Source organism: Acipenser ruthenus, chromosome 56 (assembly GCF_902713425.1).
Source record: "Acipenser ruthenus chromosome 56, fAciRut3.2 maternal haplotype, whole genome shotgun sequence".
In the NCBI taxonomy this organism is placed as follows: domain Eukaryota; kingdom Metazoa; phylum Chordata; class Actinopteri; order Acipenseriformes; family Acipenseridae; genus Acipenser; species Acipenser ruthenus.
The window spans coordinates 5,611,481-5,638,654 of record NC_081244.1 but is presented as its reverse complement, the minus strand read 5'-3'; the positions used below and the strand labels follow the sequence as shown (position 1 = coordinate 5,638,654).

Here is a 27,174-nt window from a genome sequence, read left to right as displayed (position 1 = left end):
GTAAAAGGTATTTTACATGATATTAGGCATTCTCTCCTCATTACATCAATGTCACCGGTAGCCGGAAGGGGAGTTTGTTGTGACAAGTCTTGTGTTACAATGAGGGTCATTTTAAAAAGATTTTGTGCACTTTAGAACTACGAGCAAAGCACTCTGGTACTCAGAGACGGTGTGCGGGGGTGTGGAGAATGAAAATGGGGTGGGGGGGGGGCGGTTCTGTGTGTCAGAAAAAAGCATTACACAAGGTAGGCACCAGAGTGAGAGTGGACAGATGACTAGCAACACTTCTATTATATTATATTATTAGATCTTGGTATTTTTGAAAGCAACTTAGACAGCAGAACGACAGCAACCAAACATATTGATCTTCTGGCTATATTATAAATGCTAACGCTGTTGAGTAGATTGCTATAAAGCACAGCAGCCGGCTCCAAATTAAACCCTAACGACATCAATCAATGTACACTATTTGCTCTACAAACGACATTGTGAAAATTTCACAGCATGTGGAGAGTACGACTTGCACTGCCCCCTCCCTTGCAACAAACCAAAAAAAAAAAAAAAACAGTTTCCTGCATATATTTCTCGACAACAGGATCTCCAATGCATTTCGGCAGGTACAAGCATACAAATAATAATAATAATAAAAAAAACTAGTCTCTAACCTGCCTCCTAATCAGTCTGAATGCTTTACTCTCCCCCTCTGAATCAGTTCAGCACAGACGTGTTGGGTATGTGCTGGGGCGTGTTGGGGAAGTTTGCTCACACAAATGCAGTGCAATGACTCATGATTGATTAAATTCATTGCAGCCTGAAGCCTGGAGATGTCGTTCAGGACACTTATTTATTTGAAATGATCTGCTGTTTATTATTATTATTATTTATTTCTTAGCAGACGCCCTTATCCAGGGCGACTTACAATTGTTACAAGATATCACATTATACATTATTTCACATTATACAGATATCACATTATTTTTACATACAATTACCCATTTATACAGTTGGGTTTTTACTGGAGCAATCTAGGTGAAGTACCTTGCTCAAGGGTACAACAGCAGTGTCCCCCACTGGGGATTGAACCCACGACCCTCCGGTCAAGAGTCCAGAGCCCTAACCACTACTCCACACCGCTGCCCTGTTTACTGTAGTTGTACAGTTCAGCTGATGTTTTAAATGAGATATACACAGCATTTTGAGGTGCTCCACGATACTTGGAATCACACTAGGGAGTCACTCAACAGTGGACCTTGGAATAATCTCACGTCACGTGATCATGAAGCGTGTGGTTTCAGATGGGGAGAAGCACAGATGCGGTTGCAATCCATTAACATATACATGACATTTTAGAACGTTAATAAATATTAACGTTATTAAATATTAACGTTATTAAATATTTAACAACATTCCAAGCAGGTTTAAAATACAGACAAACAGCATGTTCACAAACAGAGAACCACACATCAAATACATGATTTATTCATATCCAGACCTTTGACAATTTGTAGCTCACCTATTCGAAATTAATAGTCATTTGCCCTCTGACCCACACGAGCCCTGCACCCTGTCCTGGGTTTCAGAACTACCTTCAATTAAGTATATTATGTAAATGATCAGGATTCAGGAGTTTGATGTACAATAAATTGTTCCTATCTGCATGAATAACTCCTATTATTAAAACCTACAGACTCAGATGAGACCTATTCATTCTGTGAAATAAAATGCAATCAGTTCATAGTTTATTTATCAGGGGCTTGATTGTTCAGACTTCTGGCGCCTGATCATTTCAACAACATACCTAAACAAGCAGAGTTCTGAACCCCAGGACTGGGTGCAGCAGCAGCAGCAGCAGCAGAAGGGCTAGTGTGAGTTTCTAACCCTGCTCAAACTCCTGGCTCCTGATCATTTCAATATTAATAATAATAATAATACTAGACTTCATTGAGGGGAGCTCTGAACCCCAGGACTGGGTGCAGCAGCAGCAGCAGCAGGGCTAGTGTGAGTTTGTAACCCTGCTCAAACTCCTGGCTCCTGATCATTTCAATATTAATAATAATAATAATACTAGACTTCATTGAGGGGAGCTCTGAACCCCAGGACTGGGTGCAGCAGCAGCAGCAGCAGGGCTAGTGTGAGTTTCTAACCCTGCTCAAACTCCTGGCTCCTGATTATTATTATTATTATTATTATTATTATTATTATTATTATTATTATTATTATTATTATTATTTGATTATTTAGCAGATGCCTTTACCCAAGGCGACCTACAGAGACTAGGGTGTGTGAAATATGCATCAGCTGCAGAGTCACTTACAATTACGTCTCACCCGAAAGACGGAGCACAAGGAGGTTAAGTGACTTGCTCAGGGTCTCACAATGAGTCAGTGGCTGAGGTGGGATTTGAACCGGGTCCTGGTTACAAGCCCTTTTCTTTAACCACTGGACCACACAGCCTCATTTCAATATTAATAATAATAATACTAGACTTCATTGAGGGGAGCTCTGAACCCCAGGACTGGGTGCAGCAGCAGCAGCAGCAGCAGGGCTAGTGTGAGTTTCTAACCCTGCTCAAACTCCTGGATCCTGATCATTTAAATAATAATAATAATAATAATAATAATAATAATAATAATAATAATAATAATAGACTTCATAAAATCAGTAGCATAATTCGATTTAAGAGGTGGGGTTGGGTGCGGGATCTAAACTTAATGTTCAGACTGTACTATACCATAAGAGTGACAGGTTCAGCCCGCTATGGTAATGTCTACTCATGAGACCAGCCTGTGTACCAACTGAGACAGGTTCAACTATATAGATTAACCTCTTATCGACAGGCATCACTGTTACATATTCGTCAGATTGAGTTTATCTCTTTAGCAAAACATGGGGTCTCAAGAGTCACTGAGCACAATGGTAATGTCAAATAACCAAGTATAATACCCAAGTCTTTTTCTTGCATGTTAACATTACCTCTTTGCATCTTCTATTTCTCTATAGTCTAGACAACACAGCTGAGCGGTCCAAGGATGGAATTAAGACTCCTAATGCATAGCAGTTTCACCCATTCCAGGTTTTGATTAGCCACAGCGTATAGGAAACAAGCTCAGGTGTGTCGTCCTTAACTTAAAACCAGGAGTGGATCAAACTAGTGTGCAATGGGAGTCTTATTCCTTCACAACTTCATCGAAAGAGGAAATCTCTCTCTCTCTCTAGACTTACAGTAGCAGTCAACAGCAATTGTGAAAATAAATAAATAAATAAAGAACAAAGAAAATACCAAAGTTACTCCTGATCTTGAGCATTTGCTGTATAATCATTGACATTTAGTGTAAAGCACGTTCCTGTAAATAACCTGGCTAATTCAATTTTTAGCTTTGAGAGCGTTGGCTTTGCTTTAATAGGAATAAAGAACGGGGTGGCACTTACCCCAGCGTGGTCATGGTGACGATGGTGTACCAGAAAGATGCGGGGATGCTGGTGAAGTTGGTATCCTTGGTTCCCTTCTCTGCGTAGAACATGACGGTGGCGAATATGATGATGGCCATGGTGAGCGAGAAGAGCAGGAACCCGAGCTCGGAGGCACAGCTCTTCAGGGTGTACCCCAGGATCCGCAGCCCCTGGGAATGCCGGGAGAACTTGAAGATCCGGAAGACCCGGAAGACTCGGAGCGTGACGAAGGCTCCGCTGACGTCCTCGTTCTCGGGCATGACCAGGCCGATGTAGTAGGGCATGATGGCGACCACGTCGATGACGCTCATCACCGAGCGCATGAATTTGCCGCGGCTCGGAGCGGCGAAGAACCTCATCAGGTACTCGAAGGTGAAGATCATCACGCAGGCCGTGTCCAAGCAGAAGAAGGCCAGGGAGAACTTCTCCCCGCAGGGCAGGTCCTTCAGCATCCCCTTGGGGGCCCTGCAGGGGACGGTCTCGACCACGTTGGCGGTGACCGAGACGGCGATGAAGAAGCCAGTCACGTAGTAGAAAACCAGGGCCATGGTGCTGGTGTGGGGGTTCTCGAAGGCCCTCCAGAGCTGCTCCCTGAGAGTGCTGTCCGGCGGGAGAGGGGTTTCCGTCGCCATTTCTGCTTCCGTGTCCTCCTCCAACCGTTCCTGGTTTTCCTTCTTGCGGTCCCGGTACTCCTCCATGCAGCAGTCGCCGATGATCTCCGGGATTATCCCGTAAAAGGCCAGCTCCTCGTCGAAGGCCTGGATGCATTCGTGCCGGGGGTAGTGGAGCTTGCCCGTGCGGTAGAAGTTCAGGATGTGGCGGAACATCTCCGGGTCCCGGTCGAAGAAGTATTCCTGGGTCTCCTCGTTGAAGAAGAACTCTTTTTCCGAGCTGCCCAGGAGGGTGTCGGGGTAGCGGTCCAGAGTGTTTTTCCAGGTCTGGAAGCGATTCCCGCTCACGTTGATGATGAGGATCTCGTCGTGGCGGCTCTTCTTGTCGCCCGGGGGCTTGGGCATGGATTTCTTGGCCAGCGGGAGCCAACCCACGGCTGCTGCCCGAGCGAAGGGCAGCCATGTTGCCACGCCAGCTGCCATTTTAGTGAATTTCTTCTGAAGCTGGGTTTAGAGGACAGGAAGGGGTCCTGATTTTAAGGGATTTCTTCTCTAGCCGGGCTTTCTTACAGCATAGGAAACAGTCTTGGTTGATGGGCAACGGTTGTTGGTTGTTTGGGGAGAGATCCAGGGGGAAGAGAAAATGGGGACTGAAGAGGTGGGAAAGGGAGGGGAGGGGAAGGGGGTTTGTTTCCCAGGGACCTTTGAGATGCAAAAGGAAAAGAACCTCTGGGATCTAAACATCAAGTCTTTTTGGTTTACCACGTTTTTGTCCTCTGTTAATTTTTTTTTTTTAGTTTATTTTTAAAGCCAAGAAGTTAAGGAAGGACTCAAAACAAGCAAAAGGGGATTATTGTCAACACCTTTCTTTCCATGGCTCAAGTAAAATCAAACTGGAAAAAATCCAGGGAAAAACTTTGGGAATTCTTTTAGCTAAAGCTCGGTACCGGAACCTTATTATCATTCATGAGAGCAAGCGGTCATCGAAAGCAGTCTCTTTACAGTTCCCGAAGCAATTCATTTAATCTGCTCAAATGTTGCCGGGGGTTTTGTTTTATGGCTTTAAGAAATGAAAATAAAATTTCAGTACACAAAGCCTTACTAAAAAAAAGTTTTTAAAAAAGAAAAAAATTGTAAAAACTTTTAAAAAGTGATATTCTTGGGCGATTAGTTTTCTCTCTCTTGCTCTCCTTCTCCACCCTCTCCAAAGACTGGTGCGCTGCTACAGATACTGGATTCACATTCAACTGACGGGAAGACTTCAGAAGTTGCAAGATAGACAATTGTCCACCTCTCTCTCTCCAGCATTGATTGTGTGGGTGTCCCTCTCTCTCTCCTCTCTCCGTCGCTCCTTCTTTCTCTCTCTCTCTCTCTCTCTATCAATCTCTCTCTCTCTCCAGCCTTGATTGTGTGGGTGTCCCTCTCTCTCTCCTCTCTCCGTCGCTCCTTCTTTCTCTCTCTCTCTCTCTCTCTCTCTCTCTATCAATCTCTCTCTCTCTCCAGCATTGATTGTGTGGGTGTCCCTCTCTCTCTCTCTCCTCTCTCCGTCGCTCCTTCTTTCTCTCTCTCTCTCTCTATATCAATCTCTCTCTCTCTCCAGCCTTGATTGTGTGGGTGTCCCTCTCTCTCTCTCCTCTCTCTGTCGCTCCTTCTCTCTCTCGGCTCTTCCACACAAGCGTGACGTCTCTAGTTAATGCATGAGCTGGTAGTTCAGGCGTCGCGGATTCCTCTCCGATCAACCCTCAGCATGCCTGTCAAAAATGTGCACACACAGAACCGTCACTTCAGCACTGTACAGCTTTCACAAGGTTGGGTGAGGTTCTTCTATGGCTACACATGACAAGCATAACTCACAGTAGAAAAAGTTTAAAATGATCTGCGGGAAAACACAATTGCACTCAGCCCAAATTAATGAATGAAATGTACATTATTCAAATGTTTATAATTATGAGTGGGTACACATGGTTCTGTTCAGCAACGTCTGTATGTATCGGCATTGAAATATGTTGAATGCTGCTTATTGCAAGTATTATTAATATTGCTTTCGCTACATATAGTTTTTAGACAAATGTCTAAATCAAAAAGAAAAACAAAACAAAATGTTTTTTCATGTATTTCATATATTGTTAATTGTCTTCAGTATTGTGAAATTACAACACATGCTTCTGTTATTCTAAAACAAGTTAATTTATATATATATATATATATATATATATATATATATATATATATATATATATATATATATATATATATATATAATTACACACACACTTATATATGATATGTTTTATCTTAAAAGCAAACTCCCAATGTGAATTAGATATATTTTACACAGTATGTGAAGCAAGCTATACTGTAGGTAAATAATATTTAAGACAGTGCAGTCCAGATATCAGAATTTTTTTTCACAGTATATGCTACGGTACCATTCATCGCATTCAACAGCAGATTAATATGCACATGCTGAATTTACTAGAAACCCATTACGCTTACCAAACCGTTGGCTTTTTAAAAAAAAACACACAAGACAGATGCAAACCCGATATAATTGCACAGGTATGTTTTAAAAACAACACATTTAAAATCCTATAACATTTCTACCCTGGCTGAGAACGAAACTGAGAATGCTACAGCCCAAGTGGTGCCTGGTAGATATAATCCCATTTCAAGAAGAAAAACAAAAATCCTTTTTTAAGTTGGGTGATCACACTAAAATAAAAAGCAACTGGAGCTTACTGTCAAATTCTCACACGCCCCTGCATTAAAGCAGCAAGCACTGTAATCAAAGGCTGTTGTTGAATGTAAGAGATCAATTTCTCCAAAGCACACAGACAGAGCCTGTCTCCCTTAAGCAATGCCAAGCCACTAACTAAAGCATGCATGGATAAATCTATATGTATTAACCTGTACAGACAACAGCACTGCAGAAACCTAGCCCTGTTATTTTTCTTTATAATTTTTTCTGATTTTTTTTTTTTTTTTTCCTAGTTACCTTGACAAACAGGTTGAGGTGGAGATCAGCGAGGGAGTGGACATCCAAGGAGGGAAAATAAAAGAAATTAAAAAAAAGGCATACAGTGAGCCTGCAGCAGCCCCAAGCCTTGCTGCATTTATATCATTGCCTAGTGTGGAGGAGTTCTGCAAATTCACTCTGATCGTGCATCTCTCTCTCTCTCCCCCTCTCTCTCTCTCTCTCTCTCTCTCTCTCTCTCTCTAGACATCATCCCGCAAGACAGAAGCAAGCGTGTAAAAAAAGGATATGTTTTTAAATATTTACTGTTTGAATGATCAAGGGAGGAGAGAGCTGCATTACTGTACTTTCGTAAAAAAGTACTGCTGTTGCTGCTCTTGTTTTATCATAAGCAAGTATTATTCTTCCATTTTTAATGCTGGTTCTCATGAAACAGACTCTTGAGTAATTAAAAATAAAAAGACAAGCCGTTTCTATTTATCCACATTAGGAGGGATAGCACAGGCAGTCTCCATGCCTCAAGTCTGCCCTGGACTGGAGGGAGCACCCTTTCTCTTAGGGGGGTGAGGGAGGGAGGGAGGGAGGGAGCAGTTCAGTCTCCATGCTTCAAGCCTGCCCTGGACTGGAGGGAGCAGACTTTGTTGTCAATACCCCCGTTTCTCAAATGAAAAGGTGACAATGACATCACAAAAGGAGGCACAATCACTCAGTTAAAGACGTGACTATGACATCACAAAAGGAGGCACAATCACTCAGTTAAAGACGTGACTATGACATCACAAAAGGCAACACAAGGGCACAGAAACCACTGTTTGGTCAGTGGCTGTTGGTCTGAAAATCAAGCTATTATCGGACACTGGCGCAGCATCCTTCAAGCATCCAGCTACTCTCTCGAATCCAAAATCAATCCACCTCTCTAGAGAGGTCGAGCAAGGTAGAACGACTCGGAGAGTTTCCATCTTTGAAAACCCGAAGGGTCAAAAAATTCTGTGATTTGAAATCCTGTGTTCTTTTCTTTCTAAGAAAGCAGATTTATGTCAGGACTTTTGATAGAAGTGCCAGCTAAGGATGTGTGAATCATTTTCTTACCTCTCGTCAGCACGACAGTAGCAACAGTGTTTACTGTATTTATATATATATATATATAATATACTATTTTTTTTAAAAAAATAATTTAAACCTTGTTTGCATATCCAGAAAAAGGTTTGCTGTTTTAGTTTGAAGAACAGGGCCATATTTTCAAGTGCTTATTACAGAATTAAATCCTATTATTTGAAAGAGGAAAAAAAACTGTAATCATTTTATAAAGGGAGAACCCAACTACTAAGTTACATATTTCATTTTGTAACATTAATATGTTTTTTAGTCTCCTTCCCCAAAAAAGAAACCAAGAGTTAATTCAAGAATGGAGGAAACGCTCCTCTCCCCCCACCCACCCAATACTTTTTCAAAGTCTGTTTTTGTAAATAAAACCCAGTTTGTTATTCCTGATTTCAGTTTTATAAATATCTACGTTTATTTTTCAATCATATGAAACAAACAAAAAAAAACCCTCACAAGTAAATTCTTTACATTTTTATTTTCGTTGGGAAGAATCCTATCCCTGCTTCTCTATTCAAGTTGCATCTGTTTTCTGCACTGAGAGGATTATTTTAGATCAATCGGAAGCCTCTCTCAACCAGGCAGAAGACAGAGGGAGAGGGAGAGGGAGAGGGAGAGGGAGAGGGAGAATAGCTGGTTACATGCGATGGAATTCAATACCAAGCTATAAATAAACCACAGGCGAAATATGGTGGATGACGTATATATTTCTGTGCAACAATAACAGCTTTTAATGATCAGTCTAATAACATATAACAACCCAGAGGTTCTCAATACTTGTGGGACGGTTTTGCAGGAGAAGGGGGAAACAATACTAGGCAACAATCAATGCCTAGTAGGCTGCATAGTCGATGGCAGTGAATTTGTACAAAGTTGTGTTACGCAAGTCCATCAGATTAAAAACGCATCACCTGCCTCTCCTATACGTTTGATTTCTATAGAAAAACTAAACTTTATAAAATTTAAGGACAAATGTTTTGACTGGAAGTCTTTCTCAGCGTCTTCAATAGAAACACCAAAAGAAACTGAATGCATGCTAAACGTTCTGACTAGAAGTCTTGCTCCACGTTCAATATCTTCTTGTATTTGTGGTGCTTACTAATTATTCCAGGATTGTGGAGAAGTATAGGGGAAGCATATTAGCGTTGCAAGTCCATTGTGAAGCCCTGTGTACTTAAAGCCTGTGCAACGTTAATATGGTTCCCCACCTTCCTCAAATTGACAATAATAATAATAATAATAATAATAATAATAATAATAATAATAATAATATTAATTTCTTAGCAGACACCCTTATCCAGGGCGACTTACAATATCACATTATTTTTACATACAATTACCCATTTATACAGTTGGGTTTTTACTGGAGCAATCTAGGTAAAGTATCTTGCTCAAGGGTACAGCAGCAGTGTCCCCCACCTGGGATTGAACCCACGACCCTCCGGTCAAGAGTCCAGAGCCCTAACCACTACTCCACACTGCTGCCCTTGACTCGTAATAATACGATAATAATAATACGATAGCTACTGGTCCCTGCTGGTCCTTGACTCGTTTAGATTTAGAAAATAAACAATTGATGCAAACAAATCACAAGCAGACAGGCTAAAAAGAAGGCTATCCATGCACAGCAAATGGTTAATTCATTTTTGCATGAAGATGGCAACTTACTGCTTTAAATACTAATCGATTTCTACAGGGGGTCTTTAGCGGAATCATTCCAAGTCTGCAAGGAGGAAGGGGGTGGGGGGGTCGGTAAACGAATTAACCGCGTGTCGTACACGCTAAACATTTAATAATGGGTTCCAAATTGGGTTTGTTTTTGTGATCAATGTTGGTGCGTACCAAAAAAGAATTCTGACACCATAAACCACAAGAGCAATGATTTATAATTAATTCACCAGAAACTCAAGATGCAATTCTAACCTAAAGTAATTCACGTGAGCCCCAGTTGTAATTTTTTTTTTTTTTTTTTAAATAATATATGGATACCACCACTTTGAAGACGTATATCTACTTACTGTGTTTTTGTTTCATGGTGTCCAATTAACAATTCTCTGGGGATTTCAAAACTTGCCGACATTTTCGCTGCTTGGAATTTTTTTATTATTATTTTTTTTTTTTAATAAAAAGTCATTTTAAAAAATCGTACAGAGAATGAATTGGGGAAAAAATCAGAAATAGGTGATGTGTCGTCGGATTGCTTAAATTAGGACTTGTTTGATGTAACAGCACTTAACTTTTTTTTCATATGGAATGCAGTTAATGTATTTATGCATATAATAGCAATAATCCCCTTTGTGATCTGCTATTGAAATTCATTGGTTTGACATTGAAATGGCTGCATTAAATTATTATTATTATTTATTTCTTAGGACGCCCTTATCCAGGGCGACTTACAATTGTTACAAGATATCACATTATTTTTACATACAATTACCCATTTATACAGTTGGGTTTTTACTGGAGCAATCTAGGTAAAGTACCTTGCTCAAGGGTACAACAGCAGTGTCCTCGACCGGGGATTGAACCCACGACCCTCCAGTCAAGAGCCCAGAGCCCTGACCACTACTCCACACTGCTGCCCAATTTTTGATGGATCAAGTCCATCAAAAATTGAGGGTTACAATATGTGTACCAATAAGTCAAACTGGACTTGGAGAGAATCAGCTGTATATCAGATCTGAACCATTATCCTAAAGCTTGTGAAATCTGAAATAAATAAATAAATAAAGTCACATGACTGCGCAACGTCAATCATTGCTTGAGGTGTCTGAAAATAGCCCTGTAAATATCTGGTCCACCGTTTAAATATGAAATCAAGGCTTAAACTTTTCAGGTTGTGTTTTTAATCACATGATGTCCATTTAAACTTATTTTGAGCCAACTCAGAAAAAGCTGTTAATTGCAAAACAATGTCACTTGTTTTTACCTTCATGTCTTGAGAGAGCCTGATTCTGTTTCACAAATGACGTCAATTGCTTATTGCTGATCCTAATTGCAGCTGTCTAGTTTATCCTCGTGCTTTAGTTATTTTCACTCATTTAACAGATTTGTCCTGACAGATTTTCTATTCAGCATAAAATACCTGGCACAGAGTGTACACCGAGATCAAGTCCATCATTTAAAATCTCCTAGCAAATAAAACAATTATCTTAAATCCGGTTTGTAAATAATCTCTTTATTAGGATGCAGACAGAGCTTAATAAGTACTAATTAACATTTAAAAGGAGGGGCTCCCGAGTGGCGCAAAGGCGCTCCTCGCAGGATGTGCCCTATAGCCTGGAGATCGCAGGTTCGAATCCATGTCACAGCTGACAGTGACCGAGAGTTCCTAGGGGGCGGCGCACAATTGGCTGAGCGCTGCCCGGGTAGGGAGGGCTTAGGTCGGCAGGGGAATCCACGGCTCACCGCGCATCAGCGACCCCTGTGGCCGATAGGGCGCCTGTGGCTCTTCAGCGGAGCCGCCAGATCTGTGTTGTCCTCCGGCACTATAGGTCTGGTGGCATTGCTGTGGATCTGCAGTGCGAAAAATGACGGCTTGGAAGGAGCACGTTTCGGAGGACGCGTGTTCCAGCCTCCGTTTCCCGAGTCGGCGGGGGGGGGTTGCGAGCAGTGAGCCGGGGATACAGATAATAATTGGGCATGCTAAATTGGGGTGAAAACCGGGGTAAAAATAATTGGCGACGACTAAATAAAAAAAATAAAAAAAACATTTAAAAGGGAGGTCGAGATTTGGCAAATAAAAACTGAAAAATTCAAGCCCTAAATAGTTGTAAGGAGTTAAACATGCAGGTTAAAGAGAACGAGACGTCGCCACCTCTGCAAGATGAAATGAAAGGCCGCTCTGTGGTTGGTGGTCCTGACTGCATTGACTGTATCAATAATTTAGCGATTAAAAAAAGATGAAGAGACTGAGAGAGCGTTGCAGAGACAAGGCAACAGAGCTGAAAAATAAGAGAGATGCAGGAGAGGTTCAAAGATAATCATTTATTTTCTAATTAAATTCTCCCACTAGGGCTTTCGGGAATCAGTATTTTTTAATTTATGTGCATAAAATGTGCGGCTAAACTGAAATACACCTCTGTGTGTGTGCGACAGTGAATGTCCCTCGAAATCTAATCCAGTCCAGGTTTTCACTCCAAGCAGGTTCTAATGTAGTTAATTGAATCTGCCAAGAAGCAATGATCTAATTCAGGACCTGGTTGGAATAAAGATCAGGACTGGAATGGATCTCGAGGGTCAGAGTTGAGCACCGCTGGTGCAGAGTATGTCTGTGTGCTTGCTAACATTGCAAACAATGCTTTAAAACATATATATAATTTATAAAATATCTATTTTAATGATCTAAACTTTGTTTTATTTAAGCGGCTTATATTTATTTCCAACAAGCAACAGATTTCTGATAGAAACATATTTTAAAACCTTGGTTTGCACGCCTTTAAAAAAAAGGTCAACCAGTCAGTGAAAACGTTTACCAATAAGAGGTAAGAAAATGGATCGCTCTCTTTTAAAAGAGGGACCGCTGATAATGTTACCACGGCTACTAAGAAATACATTTTTAGAAAAAAAAAAAACCTTTGGTAGTCCTCCTTTGAATGGAAGCCAGCGACCATGACCCCTGTGCTAATGAGAGGCAACACATGATTTTAGAGCAGTGGTCAGCACTCCTTTTAAGGTAGTCCAGTGGCAATGTTGCTGGTACTAATATGAGGCAAGAAAATTGATTTTAAATCCTTGGTTTACCACGAAGCCCTACTGTTCTCGAGCCCCGGATAATGTGATGATTACTCCTGTTAGTCACACATTCCATCAGGGCTCTTCAAACCCTGGGGGCATCTTAGGGTTATTTTTTTAAAATTTATTTTAGATATTTCTATAAATTATTTAGGCAGGGTTACTAAAAGCCCCCCCATGAGGCCTGTGGCTTTAAGCCCCACAGCGGTCCACCCCCCCCCCCCAACACCCCACCTGTGTTGATTTATTGAAAAAAAAAAAAAAAAAAATGCACTCACTCATGCAAAACACAACTCTCAGCACCATTCCCAAATGCAGACACTGTAAAACAGTAAAGAGGAGTAGCTAACACGTGTCTTTTAATTACCTGTGTGTTTGTAGCTGTGTTCCTTTTAATATATGGCCTGTTTGTAGCAATATAGCTTTCAATATTCTGCACACACAGTCCGTTAGCCAAGTTTCTTTCAAGACCTCTAGTGTGTGCTTGCTGTTGTCATTCACATTCTATTACTACTACAGTTTACAGTTTTAATAAATACTTGATTTTAAACCTGCCTCCCATTTCACCTAATTTGCTGCAACCCGACATCACATGCGTGCATTTGTACAGTTAAAAACGATTCCTTTTAAAATAGATTATTTGTGGGGGAGTAGGGGTTATATTATATAAAATAATGTTAATTAGAATTAATACAGATTTAAAGATAGAAGTAAAAATGATGTCACAATATATAGAACACAATTACATCATGCAACAATAAATCATGGATTTGAATACAAAACAATAACAAGTCTTTGTCATGCTGTCAAAAAACTATAAATACCTCCAATGTTTTGATTCAAACACATGCTCCCTTGAGAAAGATATGTGGGCAGCTGGCTCTTTGAGCTAAAATATATATACACTGTTCAAGCAGCGGCCGGAGAGGAATTGTGTATTAAACAGGAACCTGATTGTTAAGACTCCTGCTGCCATATCATTTTAATAATATACTCAACTGGGGGGACTGACTGCAGAGCTAGGCAGAGTTTATCAACCCCCCAATTTGCAGCAGTGCACAGCTTCGGCCAAAAGTTTAGCAACAAGCATGGAGTTCATGACTTTGTAACATTTCTCTTAATACACACAAAACAATCACGAACAGACGCTTATTTTATAGTGTTACCAAAAGAAAATATATTACAAAACTACAAAATGATATCGCAAAAAAAAGTTTAGCGGAAGCCATAATATTAGTACAGTATTTCATGTCACATTTTTCAATTTTTGTCAGCTGAAGCAGAATGTAATTCAATATGTTAACGTTACATTATCCAGCAGGTTTCATGGCGCAAAATTAGTCTATAGGGTGGTGGTGCAACACTCTCTAGCATTACTAAACACACACAATAACAGCACAGCAAGCACAGAATTGCTCTCCATGAACATCCCCTCCCCCTCCCCCTCCCTCTGTACTGTATGTGGAGTGGTCTAGTGTTGGGTGTTCCCTGAACAGTATACAGATCAGAAGTGGAGTTTTCTTTCTTAAGGTAGTGGGCAGCAGTGTGGAGTAGTGGTTAGAGCTCTGGACTCTTGACCGGAGGGTCGTGGGTTCAATCCCAGGTGGAGGACACTGCTGCTGTACCCTTGAGCAAGGTACTTTACCTAGATTGCTCCAGTAAAAAGCCAACTGTATAAATGGGTAATTGTATGTAAAAATAATGTGATATCTTGTAACAATTGTAAGTCGCCCTGGATGAGGGCGTCTGCTAAGAAATAAATAAATAATAATAATAATAATAGTGCTGTACAGAGGTCTGCCGTGTTGACAGAATTAACATCCAGGCTCTTATCGTCTCCACTCCAAGTCTCTCAACCCACGCAGCCTCTGGTAAACAGTACTTGAAAACACACATTAACTCCATCAAAACCTGCTCCAATTTTTTTTAATTTTTTTTTGGTGCCTCATTAAGAATGACTGTGCGAGGACAGCGCAGTGATGATTTTTTTAAAATTAAAAAGGCAATCACAAGGCTCCTGTGCTCTCCCTCCATCGCCCATATGGTATACACTGTGTTTAGAGAAAAAGTAATGAAATTACTTATTCAAAAGGCCAGTGGCTCCATATATATATATATATATATATATATATATATATATATATATATATATATATATATATATATATATATATATATACAGTGCCTTGCAAAAGTATTCAGACCCCTGACCAATTCTCTCATATTACTGAATTACAAATGGTACATTGAAATTTCGTTCCGTTTGATATTTTATTTTAAAACACTGAAACTCAAAATCAATTATTGTAAGGTGACATTGGTTTTATGTTGGGAAATATTTTTAAGAAAAATAACAATTGATTGGTAAGGGCAGGTGGGTGCTTTACACACAGTAGACTTGTTAATACAGGTTTCACTGCACTTTGAAAACTGTACACCTTGCACAGTATGTTGAGTTTTTCTTTTTGATTATGCTTGATTTTCTCTCTTTCTTACTCTGCTCCTCAGCCAGGCAGCATAGTAAAAGAGCTGTGGTGGGAGTTTTCATGAATTGTTTATGTAGATGTGATAATGGGAAGCTCAGTGGTTTCAGTGGGGACTGGCGGCTGGCCAAGGTACTGGTGAGGGCAGATGCCAGCGCTGCACACCAGCGGACGATAAACATGTAGCGCAAAGGACACACACCAAGACACAGAGACACGCAGGGAAAGACAGACACAGACACACGCATTCGATACAGTCATTTATACATCTTGATACACGAATGAATATGAACATTTCTGCCACCAGATACATTTCACGCAGTGTTTGAGCATCTGTCCCAGCATGAATTAGTATAAATGCATGTGTTTGTGTAAGCAAGGTGAAGCCACTCCTGGTTTTGCAAGCCTCTTGTCCCAGGCTTGCTGCAGATACAGCAGGTTGAATGACACAGCAGAGGATGTGTTGAAAGCTCAGGGGACAAAACGGCAGCTCTCAGCGACGTGGCAACAGCTGATCAGCACAGTAATAAACACACGCGCACGCAAGCTCATCCTTTACAGGAGGGCTTATAGAACAGAAATGTCAGCAACATCCACCTCCCACCATGGAGGTATAGCAACAGTATATACAGAAAAGGGTACCGCTTTACATTGTGTCTCTAATGACACTGTATTTACATTGTAGTAAACGCATGTGTGTTTGCACAAATACAATATTAGCGTGCGTAGTTACAATGTACTATTTGCATGCTATGTCCCTAACCCTAACTCTAAACTCTAACCCTAATCCTAACCCCAGAACACTTTCCGGATACAACTGTGCACATACATATAGTGTGCAAAAGTACATTATAACCATGCATAATAACATTGTAATTATGCTTTTGTAATTATTTTCTAAATAACGCAGTAAAATCGAAACACTTCATGTAAAGTGGCACCCAGAAAAGTATAGAATAATTGGGTGTCATTAATTGGGTGTCATTAGGTAAGCAAATGAAGTGCTAGTATAATGGGGTATTTTAAAACAATCAGAAGCTTCCATCTGAGCAAGAGGTATATTACTGATGCTCAGTAAAATTAGATGTTCAATTATTTCCGCAGTCCTTAAATAAAAACACTAAAGTTGTGGAAGTCAACGTCAAGAATAACGCATTTCGGTCCTAAACAGCGTGCCGTCAGCAGTTAAGCTCCACAGTCTGTCGTGTTTAATAATGGATGCGAACGTTTTGGAGCAGATTAATGGGTTTTAAATCTGCTGGTGAAACTGCGTCAGAATTGTTCTTTCCGTGTCGATACATCTAATTGCCGAGCTCATTACAGAAATCCGGCTTGCTACTCGAATTTTAATGACGCAATTCATTCTCACTCTTTTAGAGTTAGTATTATGATTATTAATTAAGTGATTATGAGGGACGGATTGCACTGGCTACAGTGGGTCTTGGTGCGAGACTATAACGTATTACACTGTGCTATACTATCGGGGTATTTAAACTTTGAAACCTAAGCCAATTAAATATTGCCTATACTGGGGTTACCATGTGACTCCATGTAACCCAGGCAATATTATGATTATTTATTTCTTATACAGTTGGGTTTTTACTGGAGCAATCTAGGTAAAGTACCTTGCTCAAGGGTACAGCAGCAGTGTCCCCCCACCTGGGATTGAACCCGTTGATTCGTTTTCAAGGGATGAGACAAGATGCAACACAAACAACTTCAAACATGCTTGCAAACGAACCGTATTCCTTCGAATTTAAGACGCAGCCCAAATTTCCCACCCTCAATTTGAGGAATGATGCGCTGCTTCTCATTTCCAGTTGTGATTACTCACAGCTCTCCCAGTTTGTGAACTGGCATGTCAGAAAATACGGGGGTCTGATTCCCGGTCCGTCCAAGCTGGCATGGTTAGCAAAAGCTTCTCTTTTTAAATTCCTCAGGAAGCTGACAACGCTTCTTTAAAAACGGCTGCCTGTATGTCATGGATGATTCGAGACTTTTCTCAGGCAGTCAGTCACGTTGCTGTTTGTGTACTCGGGTAGTCACATCTTTTGTTGGCGGTTTCAACACACGCATCACTATACTGTACTCGAATTTAAGACGCAGGCTATTTCTGAGAAGCAAAAAATGGCTCAAAAAGTCTTAAATTCGAAGGAATACAGTATTTTAGAGTAAAGTCAACAACAGAAAATCAGAAAGGCAAGTGTCAAAGAGCAAGATCTATTAATTATTATTATTTATTTCTTAGCAGACGCCCTTATCCAGGGTGACTTACAATTGTTACAAGATATCACATTATTTTTACATACAATTACATTATTTTTACATATTATTTTTTTTACATACAGTTACCCATTTATACAGTTGGGTTTTTACTAGAGCAATCTAGGTAAAGTACCTTGCTCAAGGGTACAGCAGCAGTGTCCCCCACCTGGGATTGAACCCACGACCCTCCAGTCAAGAGTCCAGAGCCCTAACCAATGCAGCTAGTGGGAAACAGTTAAAGTGAAAATAGAAATTAGTTAAACTTAAAAAAAAAACAGGATGACTGCAAACACAGCATTGCAAAGGTAACAAAACACACACACACATTAAAACTAATATTTACCCTTCACTCTTTAGAAAGATCAGCTTACCCTCCCGTCCCCACTCCCCCTTCTCCCCAGAAGGCAGGATTATAAAAACACAAGGATTACATCTTTCTTATACTCCTTTTATTAAAACATTTTTTCAGCATAAAAAAAGGACATTTTAAACTTTAATTACGATGCCTGTCATGTGGGGATTTTTAAGAGACTTGCTGGGCTTCTGAGATAGACAACGTTAAAACCTTCTGAAAACGGCTCAAAAAGTAGAAGAAAAAAAAAAAGAGAGACCAGCCTGTTCTTCAATAGACCTCTTCGGGAGACACACAATAATACAGTAATGAATATTTTATTAGTTAGACGTGAGCAAATAAACTGTATTGTACAGGTCTCTATATAACGTCAACTCTGCCAGACTAAAGACATTAAAAAAGACAGCAGTGTGCCACCTCTTATTATTAACAACACTGTTAACCTTTTTAATTTGCTGGAATTTATTTTCACTGTGACTCAGGAGAAAGAGAGGACACTCAAGAGTGCAGGACTGTAGCTATTTGACAACTGAGCCATTCTAATTTATAAAATAACCACATCTCTGTGTACATTCACCCTGTCTCGTCTATTCCACCTTTAACAAGGGCAATGCACGCCAAAGAACTTATGTTTAACCCTAAAATAAACAGCGGAGGTGTGAGATCCTTCAGTGGAGTTTCGCACTTAGCAACGCTGTGTAGTTTGGTTGCACCCAAGCATTGATCCTGAACTGATACATATAGATTAGAGGTTTTATTATTGACGTTCGAAGTACACGATCGATTGATCACGCCTGTTTGCTGGTGATACGAAACTGGATTAAAAGACAATTGCACGTAATCACTTTGTGACGTAATCTGACTATTTTTCTTTTGAGCTGTTCTGACCGTGTGCTGGGCTGCAGTGTGGAAAGCAGCGGGTTTGAGGAGCTCAGTGGTTAGATAAAGAAAGCGCTGGGCTGCAGTGTGGAAAGCAGCGGGTTCGAGGAGCTCAGTGGTTAGATAAAGAAAGCGCTGGGCTGCAGTGTGGAAGGCAGCGGGTTTGAGGAGCTCAGTGGTTAGATAAAGAAAGCGCTGGGCTGCAGTGTGGAAGGCAGCGGGTTTGAGGAGCTCAGTGGTTAGATAAAGAAAGCGCTGGGCTGCAGTGTGGAAGGCAGCGGGTTTGAGGAGTTCAGTGGTTAGATAAAGAAAGCGCTGGGCTGCAGTGTGGAAGGCAGCGGGTTCGAGGAGCTCAGTGGTTAGATAAAGAAAGCGCTGGGCTGCAGTGTGGAAGGCAGCGGGTTTGAGGAGCTCAGTGGTTAGATAAAGAAAGCGCTGGGCTGCAGTGTGGAAGGCAGCGGGTTTGAGGAGCTCAGTGGTTAGATAAAGAAAGCGCTGGGCTGCAGTGTGGAAGGCAGCGGGTTTGAGGAGCTCAGTGGTTAGATAAAGAAAGCGCTGGGCTGCAGTGTGGAAGGCAGCGGGTTTGAGGAGCTCAGTGGTTAGATAAAGAAAGCGCTGGGCTGCAGTGTGCAAGAATGAAAGAACAAAATAAAATCTGTCTTAAAGTTTAAACACTTTCAAGTACCTTACAGAAGCATTCTTCTTAATAAACTGCCTCTTCCTTATTGTTTGTGAATCCCTGACCCAAGCCTTGGACTCTGTTTGCTGTCTAGTTTTATGGACTATTTCATCATCCACGCATCAGAATTTCCCTCCCCTTTCATCAGCTTTACAAACGCAGTCTTGTAATAGGAAGATGATATATGGTAACACTTCTGAAATATGATTATTTAGTGCTGTCGACTCAGTACAAAGTGGCGTCTGGTTTAATTTACTGTACAAAATACACCGACAGGCAGGTTTGAGAGACCAGGTTGTAAATCCTCCCGTTTTAGGACTAGAACGTCAGTTTTTTAAAAAAAGGAGCACGACTGATCAAATATTCATAATGAAAAATATGATCAAATATTGATAGCTACTAGTAGTTATGAAAAGTGCAAAACAGCACTGAGAAAACAGGCCAGTGCAGAGAGAAAGAAAGAATGAAAGAAACTCACTCTATGTTGCTTACTGCAAAACTAAAACAGCAAAAAAAAGATCATAATTGGTCAAACCTTGACTTAATTGATAGTACAGCAGGGTTAGAAACTCAACTCTGTTGCTGCTGCTGCTGCTGCACCCAGTCCTGGTGTTCAGAACTCCACTCAATGAAGTCTAGTATTATTATTATTAATATTGAAATGATCAGGAGCCAGGAGTTTGAGCAGGGTTACAAACTCACACTAGCCCTGCTGCTGCTGCTGCTGCACCCAGTCCTGGGGTTCAGAACTCCCCTCAATGAAGTCTATTATTATTATTATTAATATTGAAATGATCAGGAGCCAGGAGTTTGAGCAGGGTTAGAAACTCACACTAGCCCTGCTGCTGCTGCTGCTGCACCCAGTCCTGGGGTTCAGAGCTCCCCTCAATGAAGTCTAGTATTATTATTATTAATATTGAAATGATCAGGAGCCAGGAGTTTGAGCAGGGTTACAAACTCACACTAGCCCTGCTGCTGCTGCTGCTGCACCCAGTCCTGGGGTTCAGAGCTCCCCTCAATGAAGTCTAGTATTATTATTATTAATATTGAAATGATCAGGAGCCAGGAGTTTGAGCAGGGTTACAAACTCACACTAGCCCTGCTGCTGCTGCTGCCGCACCCAGTCCTGGGGTTCAGAACTCCCCTCAATGAAGTCTAGTATTATTATTATTATTATTATTATTAATATTGAAATGATCAGGAGCCAGGAGTTTGAGCAGGGTTACAAACTCACACTAGCCCTGCTGCTGCTGCTGCTGCACCCAGTCCTGGGGTTCAGAGCTCCCCTCAATGAAGTCTAGTATTATTATTATTAATATTGAAATGATCAGGAGCCAGGAGTTTGAGCAGTGTTAGAAACTCACACTAGCCTGCTGCTGCTGCACCCAGTCCTGGGGTTCAGAGCTCCCCTCAATGAAGTCTAGTATTATTATTATTAATATTGAAATGATCAGGAGCCAGGAGTTTGAGCAGGGTTAGAAACTCACACTAGCCCTGCTGCTGCTGCTGCTGCTGCTGCACCCAGTCCTGTGGTTCAGAACTCCACTCTAATTAGTGTGTGCTTACACATAATTACAATGTTATTATGCACAGTTACAATGTACTTAAGCTGTATCTTTTAGCATGTGTAAATTCACAATTGTATCCGGAAAGGGTTAGGTTTAGAGTTAGGGTTAATTATGTGTAAGCACACATGTATTTACTAAGTAACTACAATACAGACACACAGTAATTATCGACGCTTCATGTAAAGGGTTACAGTCTTTCATTCGTGTTCCAAACAGTCAATTCTCTAGCAGATACTCATGGCTGCTGTGTCGGAAATTAATTAATGATTGGGACAATCTTAAAACAAACAAACAGAAAAAATCTACATTTAAAAAGTAAATCATTTTGCCTGCATAAGTGACAAAGCAATATTTTCCTGCCTAACCCATTAGTGCATCATTACATTTACAGAAGCAGCAAAAAGAAATAAGAGATAAAAATGTCATGAAGTAATTAACGAACAAAACAAACAATCATATTGCTAAAGAGGGTTTTTTCTTCAAACCCTGAGTGCTTCTCATTAGTAGGGAAGCTGACTCATCCCTTATAAAACGGAGGGGGAAGAGCGACGCCCAGATATGTTTTAACACAGAAATAATTTGAATCCACTGTTTGAGGCTGCATGTAGTATTTGTGGATTCTAAATGCAATTACATTACACATATTAAAAATCATACGACTACCATTGAACAGTACAGTTTGGATAAACAAAGGGTCCTGATGGCAGTGTAAAAGCTCTGTTGGTGCACGGGGGGGGGGGGGTGTTTGTAGGGGGGGGGCAAAGAGGAGTTAAATCCCTTGCAAAAACATGTGGGAATGTGGCTGGAGCTATCAATTGAATAAACGATTCAATAATTAATTAGGCTCCAACTGCCAGCGTATTTCACAGGTGATCATGTTGTTGTGGAGGAGAGTGATGGTGAAGGTGCAGTATGGTTTTTGTTGTACTGTGTATATTTGTAAATGTAAATAAATGCAGGCGAGCGCTCAAACTGTGAGCTTTCTGGTCTCCGAATGTCCTTGCCGACGCTACCACGTCACATTCCCGTTGACAGAGTTCAAACCAACGCTTTACAGCAAATTCCTAATGACTTCTGTCTGAATCCCACGGGAATAGCACCTTGAATATCTTTAAAGTCATTCATTTTGAATTCAGCCCCCTGTTAACTCCTGGTGGGTGAGTCAGAGGGTATTCATGCATGTCTTATACATGTGATCAGCCTCATTTCGGTTCAGGACTAGTGTGAGTTTGCAATCCAGGTGTACTGTAGCATAGCAAAGCACTGTAAACTTTTATAAGCACTGAAATGCACCAACATATCAAATAAATTGAAACACTGAAAATCAAGATGCATCAAATCTTTCTTTCTTTCTTTCTTTCTTTCTCATCCCTTACAGTCTTGCGTTTATTATACACTGGTACTGCAGACTTATTCTAGAGAGAGAGGGTGTGAGAGAGAGAGAGAGGGTGTGTGAGAGACAGAGAGAGAGAGAGAGAGAGAGAGAGAGAGAGAGAGAGAGAGAGAGAGAGAGAGAGAGAGAGAGAGAGAGAGCTGTCATTAATGGAAGACAATCTGTGTGGTAATAGGAATCATTTCTGTAGCTTCATGAATAAATGATACATCTCTTTCATTCTTTCATTCTCTCTCTCTCTCTCTCTCAGGCACTGTGTGAAAGCACTCTTCTGTTTACAGCAGACCTAAATTAACTGTAAAACAGGGAGGCTTAATTGAAATCAAATCGAGCCTTCGAAGCAGCCGTGCTAAATTTATAATCACGCTCCGGTTACTGCAGGGAGTCTCATCGGGAGGCTGCATCATGCAGATCTGGATATCGGAACAGGAAAGGAGACCAGTAATATTCAAGGTTTCAGTATTTAAAAGCATCTGTAATACATCTCACTGTATCATTCTTTTTAAATACATTTATTATTCATATTTCTCCAAGCACTGAGCTCCTCAAACCCGCTGTAGCCCAGCGCTTTCTTTATCTAACCACTGAGCTCCTCAAACCCGCTGCCTTCCACACTGCAGCCCAGCGCTTTCTTTATCTAACCACTGAGCTCCTCAAACCCGCTGCCTTCCACACTGCAGCCCAGCGCTTTCTTTATCTAACCACTGAGCTCCTCAAACCCACTGCCTTCCACACTGCAGCCCAGCGCTTTCTTTATCTAACCACTGAGCTCCTCAAACCCGCTGCCTTCCACACTGCAGCCCAGCGCTTTCTTTATCTAACCACTGAGCTCCTCAAACCCGCTGCTGTCCACACTGCAGCACAGCGCTTTCTTTATCTAACCACTGAGCTCCTCAAACCCACTGCCTTCCACACTGCAGCCCATCTCTGGTTTTCTTCTTATTATTATTATTATTTATTTCTTAGCAGACGCCCTTATCCAGGGCGACTTACAATTGTTACAAGACATCACATTATACATTATTTCACATTATACAGATATCACATTATTTTACATACAATTCCCCATTGATACAGTTGGGTTTTTACTGGAGCAATCTAGGTAAAGTACCTTGCTCAAGGGTACAACAGCAGTGTCCCCCACCTGGGATTGAACCCACGACCCTCCGGTCAAGAGTCCAGAGCCCTAACCACTACTCCACACTGCTGCCCGTTTCTTCTTTTCCCCTCTCTCTCTATTTGTCTCACTGTATCTGTATTGGTATACTGTATCCAGGTGAAGGGGATTGTAAGAGTTAGTTTACAGCTCAGGGAGGTAAAAGAGAGAAATGTAATCCCCTGTCCCTGTATCACATAGACTAGCCTGTACGACAGTGTTACAGAATACCCCTGGACTGATACAACAGTCTCACGACTGACTTGTTTTGTAAACGCTTCTTTTAAAACGGGAAAACAAATTTGCAGCACTCGTAAAACTATCCTTGTAAAGGTTTACAATAGTGAAAGCATAGCGAAGTGTAATAGTACACAGTGAAAGTATGGTAAAGTGTATTAAAGCACATTGAAGGCATGGTAAAGCATAGGGAGGCATTGTAAAGCACAGAGAGGTGTGGTAAAGCATAGGGAAGCATTGTAAAGCACAGAGAGGTGTGGTAAAGCATAGGGAAGCATTGCAAAGCGCAGAGAGGTCTGGTAAAGCATAGGGAAGCATTGTAAAGCACAGAGAGGTCTGGTAAAGCATAGGGAAGCATTGTAAAGCGCAGAGAGGTCTGGTAAAGCATAGGGAAGCATTGTAAAGCACAGAGAGGTCTGGTAAAGCATAGGGAAGCATTGTAAAGCACAGAGAGGTCTGGTAAAGCATAGGGAAGCATTGTAAAGCACAGAGAGGTCTGGTAAAGCATAGGGAAGCATTGTAAAGCACAGAGAGGTGCAAAATGACTGTATACAGATATTGTGGTAAACTTTTAATCTATAACTGAGCTGCTACTCAAACCTGCAGCCTTCCACACTGCAGCCCAGAGCTTTCTTTCTCAAACCCATTCTTTCTTTATCCATCTGTTGAAACGCTACTAAAAGAGAGTCGTTTTAAAAAGATCACGCCAAGCGCGGTGCTGCACGACTCGTCTTTTCTTTTATCTTATTCCTCGGAGAGTGCGCCTGGTTGCGGAATTGCAAAGCTTCTTGACTGACTCCAGGTTTTGCTGATAAGCCTCAAACGGCAGCTTTTAAATCATACGATTCGGAGCTCTGCGTTTGCGTGTGCGGATTAAGACTCTCTGTGGGTTCTTTTTTCACTTCATTCTCCTGTTCTTATTAACTAGAGGATTAGCACAACACCCCTCCACCTTCCAAAAAATAAAAAAGCCAGCCAGCCTATTGCCTAAGCCACAAATCATCGTAGCCTATAACCACGTTTAGCTGGGTTAATTTGAAGACTTTGAGAGTGGCTGAGATCTTATCATATACCGGACCTCGTTTTAAAAACTCTACCCATTACACATGACCCCCTGTCGGTATTTAATTAAGACGGATGATAACACAACTTTTTATAATTATTGGTTAATAAAATAATCTGTTAGCTAGAGGACTCCAATTAGCATTGAAGCTAAACCACAAATAGGGGAGAAGTGGACGGTTGGATAAAACACCTGCCATATCACGGTCAATAGAGCAGGCAGAACAGGCGGTCTGACAATCTTCCGGAGGGATAAGTGGACATTCCTCAACGGCTGCTTGTGGAAAGGTAGTTTGGAAAAAAGGAGAGAGGCAGAGCGTGGGGGACATTTTTTTTTTTATTTCACTGACTGAGACCACAGACACACTCCAAAGAGATCGCTCTTTCCTTCTGCATTAGAGCTAACCGTTACACTACCCATTACCCTCTCCCTCCCTAACCTCAGAGATCGGATACAGGCAATCTATGAGATCTCAATCACAGCACTAATGCAACGCGGCGAAGGCCAGGTGTGAAACAACGATCCCACATCCCTGAAGCAAGCACCTTAACCGTAGAGAGCCGGGCTCGTCTGCATTCGTAGTTATAGCCTTAAATCTCATTCCACCGACAGGGAACACAATCTGTATACTGCAGTGCATCACACAACACTGTTCATTCGCTTGCAAGTGAGAAATTAGACATGATTCAGCACTGTCGAACACTGTGGATTGGACGTGATACTGAATGTCTTTTTCAACTTTTGACTGAAGCAATCCAACGTGCTCTTCTTTAATCGCAGGACACAGACACACAGCCTTTCCGAATTTCCAGTTTCTTTCTTCTGTGTGAGCGACAAGATAATATAAAAAAAGAAGTATTTAAGCCAGGCTTGTAATCGTCAGTCCCACAGCAATTAAAACATTAATTAACACCGTATTAAATATCATGCCTCTTGAGATGAATGCTGGGGGATCTTTGGCTAACAGAAATGTCTCTTCTTTCTTCAGCCTCTCTCTCTAAAAAGACAACTTTTGCTAAGTACAATGATCCAAATGATCTTCAATCCTGCAATGCAATGCTGCAAAGGCAATAGAAATGGTTCTGTGCTGTCGGGCAATGGTAGCACAAGAGCAGACACGTTGGAATGTTAACGTAACGTTATTCTGCGGGTTTCATTCGACTTTATGAAGCAAAATGAGTTCTCTAGGGTGACGCAAAAAGGCCAGATTTGTACACCAAAACAAAGGGAGTTCTGAAGAAACAGGACTAGCATGAATTTTGAAGCCCGCTTCACACAACGTCGTGGGTTTATACTGCAGGACAAATCGATTTGCTATAAAAAGCTGGTTTGGTGGAGGTATGCAGCCCCTGTTCATTGCACAGACTCCCTCAATAAACACATGCTGAGAGACTGATCTATTTATAGAGCTCCATACAAAAATAGAATGAGAAAAAAAGGTGGTGCACTTAGGTCGAGCGAACTTCAATATTATTTCAGAATCTCGTTTGATAGAAATAGCAAATGACTGGACAAGCACTTCGAAAGGAGATGAGGGTGCATGAAATGCCAGACTGTCCTATTTGAATTCCATTATTATTATTATTATTATTATTATTATTATTTATTTATTTCTTAGCAGACGCCCTTATCCAGAGCGACTTACAATTGTTACAACATATCACATTATACATTATTTCACATTATACAGATATTACATTATTTTTACATACAATTACCCATTTATACAGTTGGGTTTTTTACTGGAGCAATCTAGGTAAAGTACCTTGCTCAAGGGTACAACAGCAGTGTCCCCCACTGGGGATTGAACCCACAACCCTCCGGTCAAGAGTCCAGAGCCCTAACCACTACTCCACACTGCTGCCCATTAGTGGACTGAAATGTTAAACCTAACTTTAGAGTGCTCACATTATTATTATTATTATTATTATTATTATTATTATTATTATTATTATTATTATTATTATTATTATTATTATTATTATTTGTCAGCCTAAAAAATGCTCTTTCCAAAACAGTTCTTGCAACACTACAGATCTGTAAAAGAGATAAATGGAAAATAAGCAATTAATTGTCTAGGGAAAAAAAAACTAAAACTAATTATGGCCCTATATCATTTAAATATTGAGAGACGGCCTTACTTATCTCTCAGCACAGCCCACTCACAAGAAAGCACACACCACCACAGGCACAATGACTCATGTACATGCGTGTGGCAATCACTGACAA

The 27,174-nt window shown here is 41.0% G+C and overlaps 1 protein-coding gene across 1 annotated transcript in view; it reads right to left on the bottom strand.

Moving 5' to 3' along the window:
- LOC117404238 (potassium voltage-gated channel subfamily D member 1-like) overlaps positions 1-7,191 on the bottom strand; it is a 59,826-nt gene extending 52,635 nt beyond the window's left edge. The window contains exons 1-2 of the mRNA XM_034007040.3: positions 7,057-7,191; positions 3,430-5,812 (exon numbers count right to left, since the gene is read on the bottom strand). Of these exons, the coding sequence (XP_033862931.3) occupies positions 3,430-4,544 (1,115 nt within the window). The 5' untranslated portion in view covers positions 4,545-5,812; positions 7,057-7,191. The remainder of the gene's footprint in view (positions 1-3,429; positions 5,813-7,056) is intronic.
- Between the last annotated feature and the right edge of the window lie 19,983 nt (positions 7,192-27,174).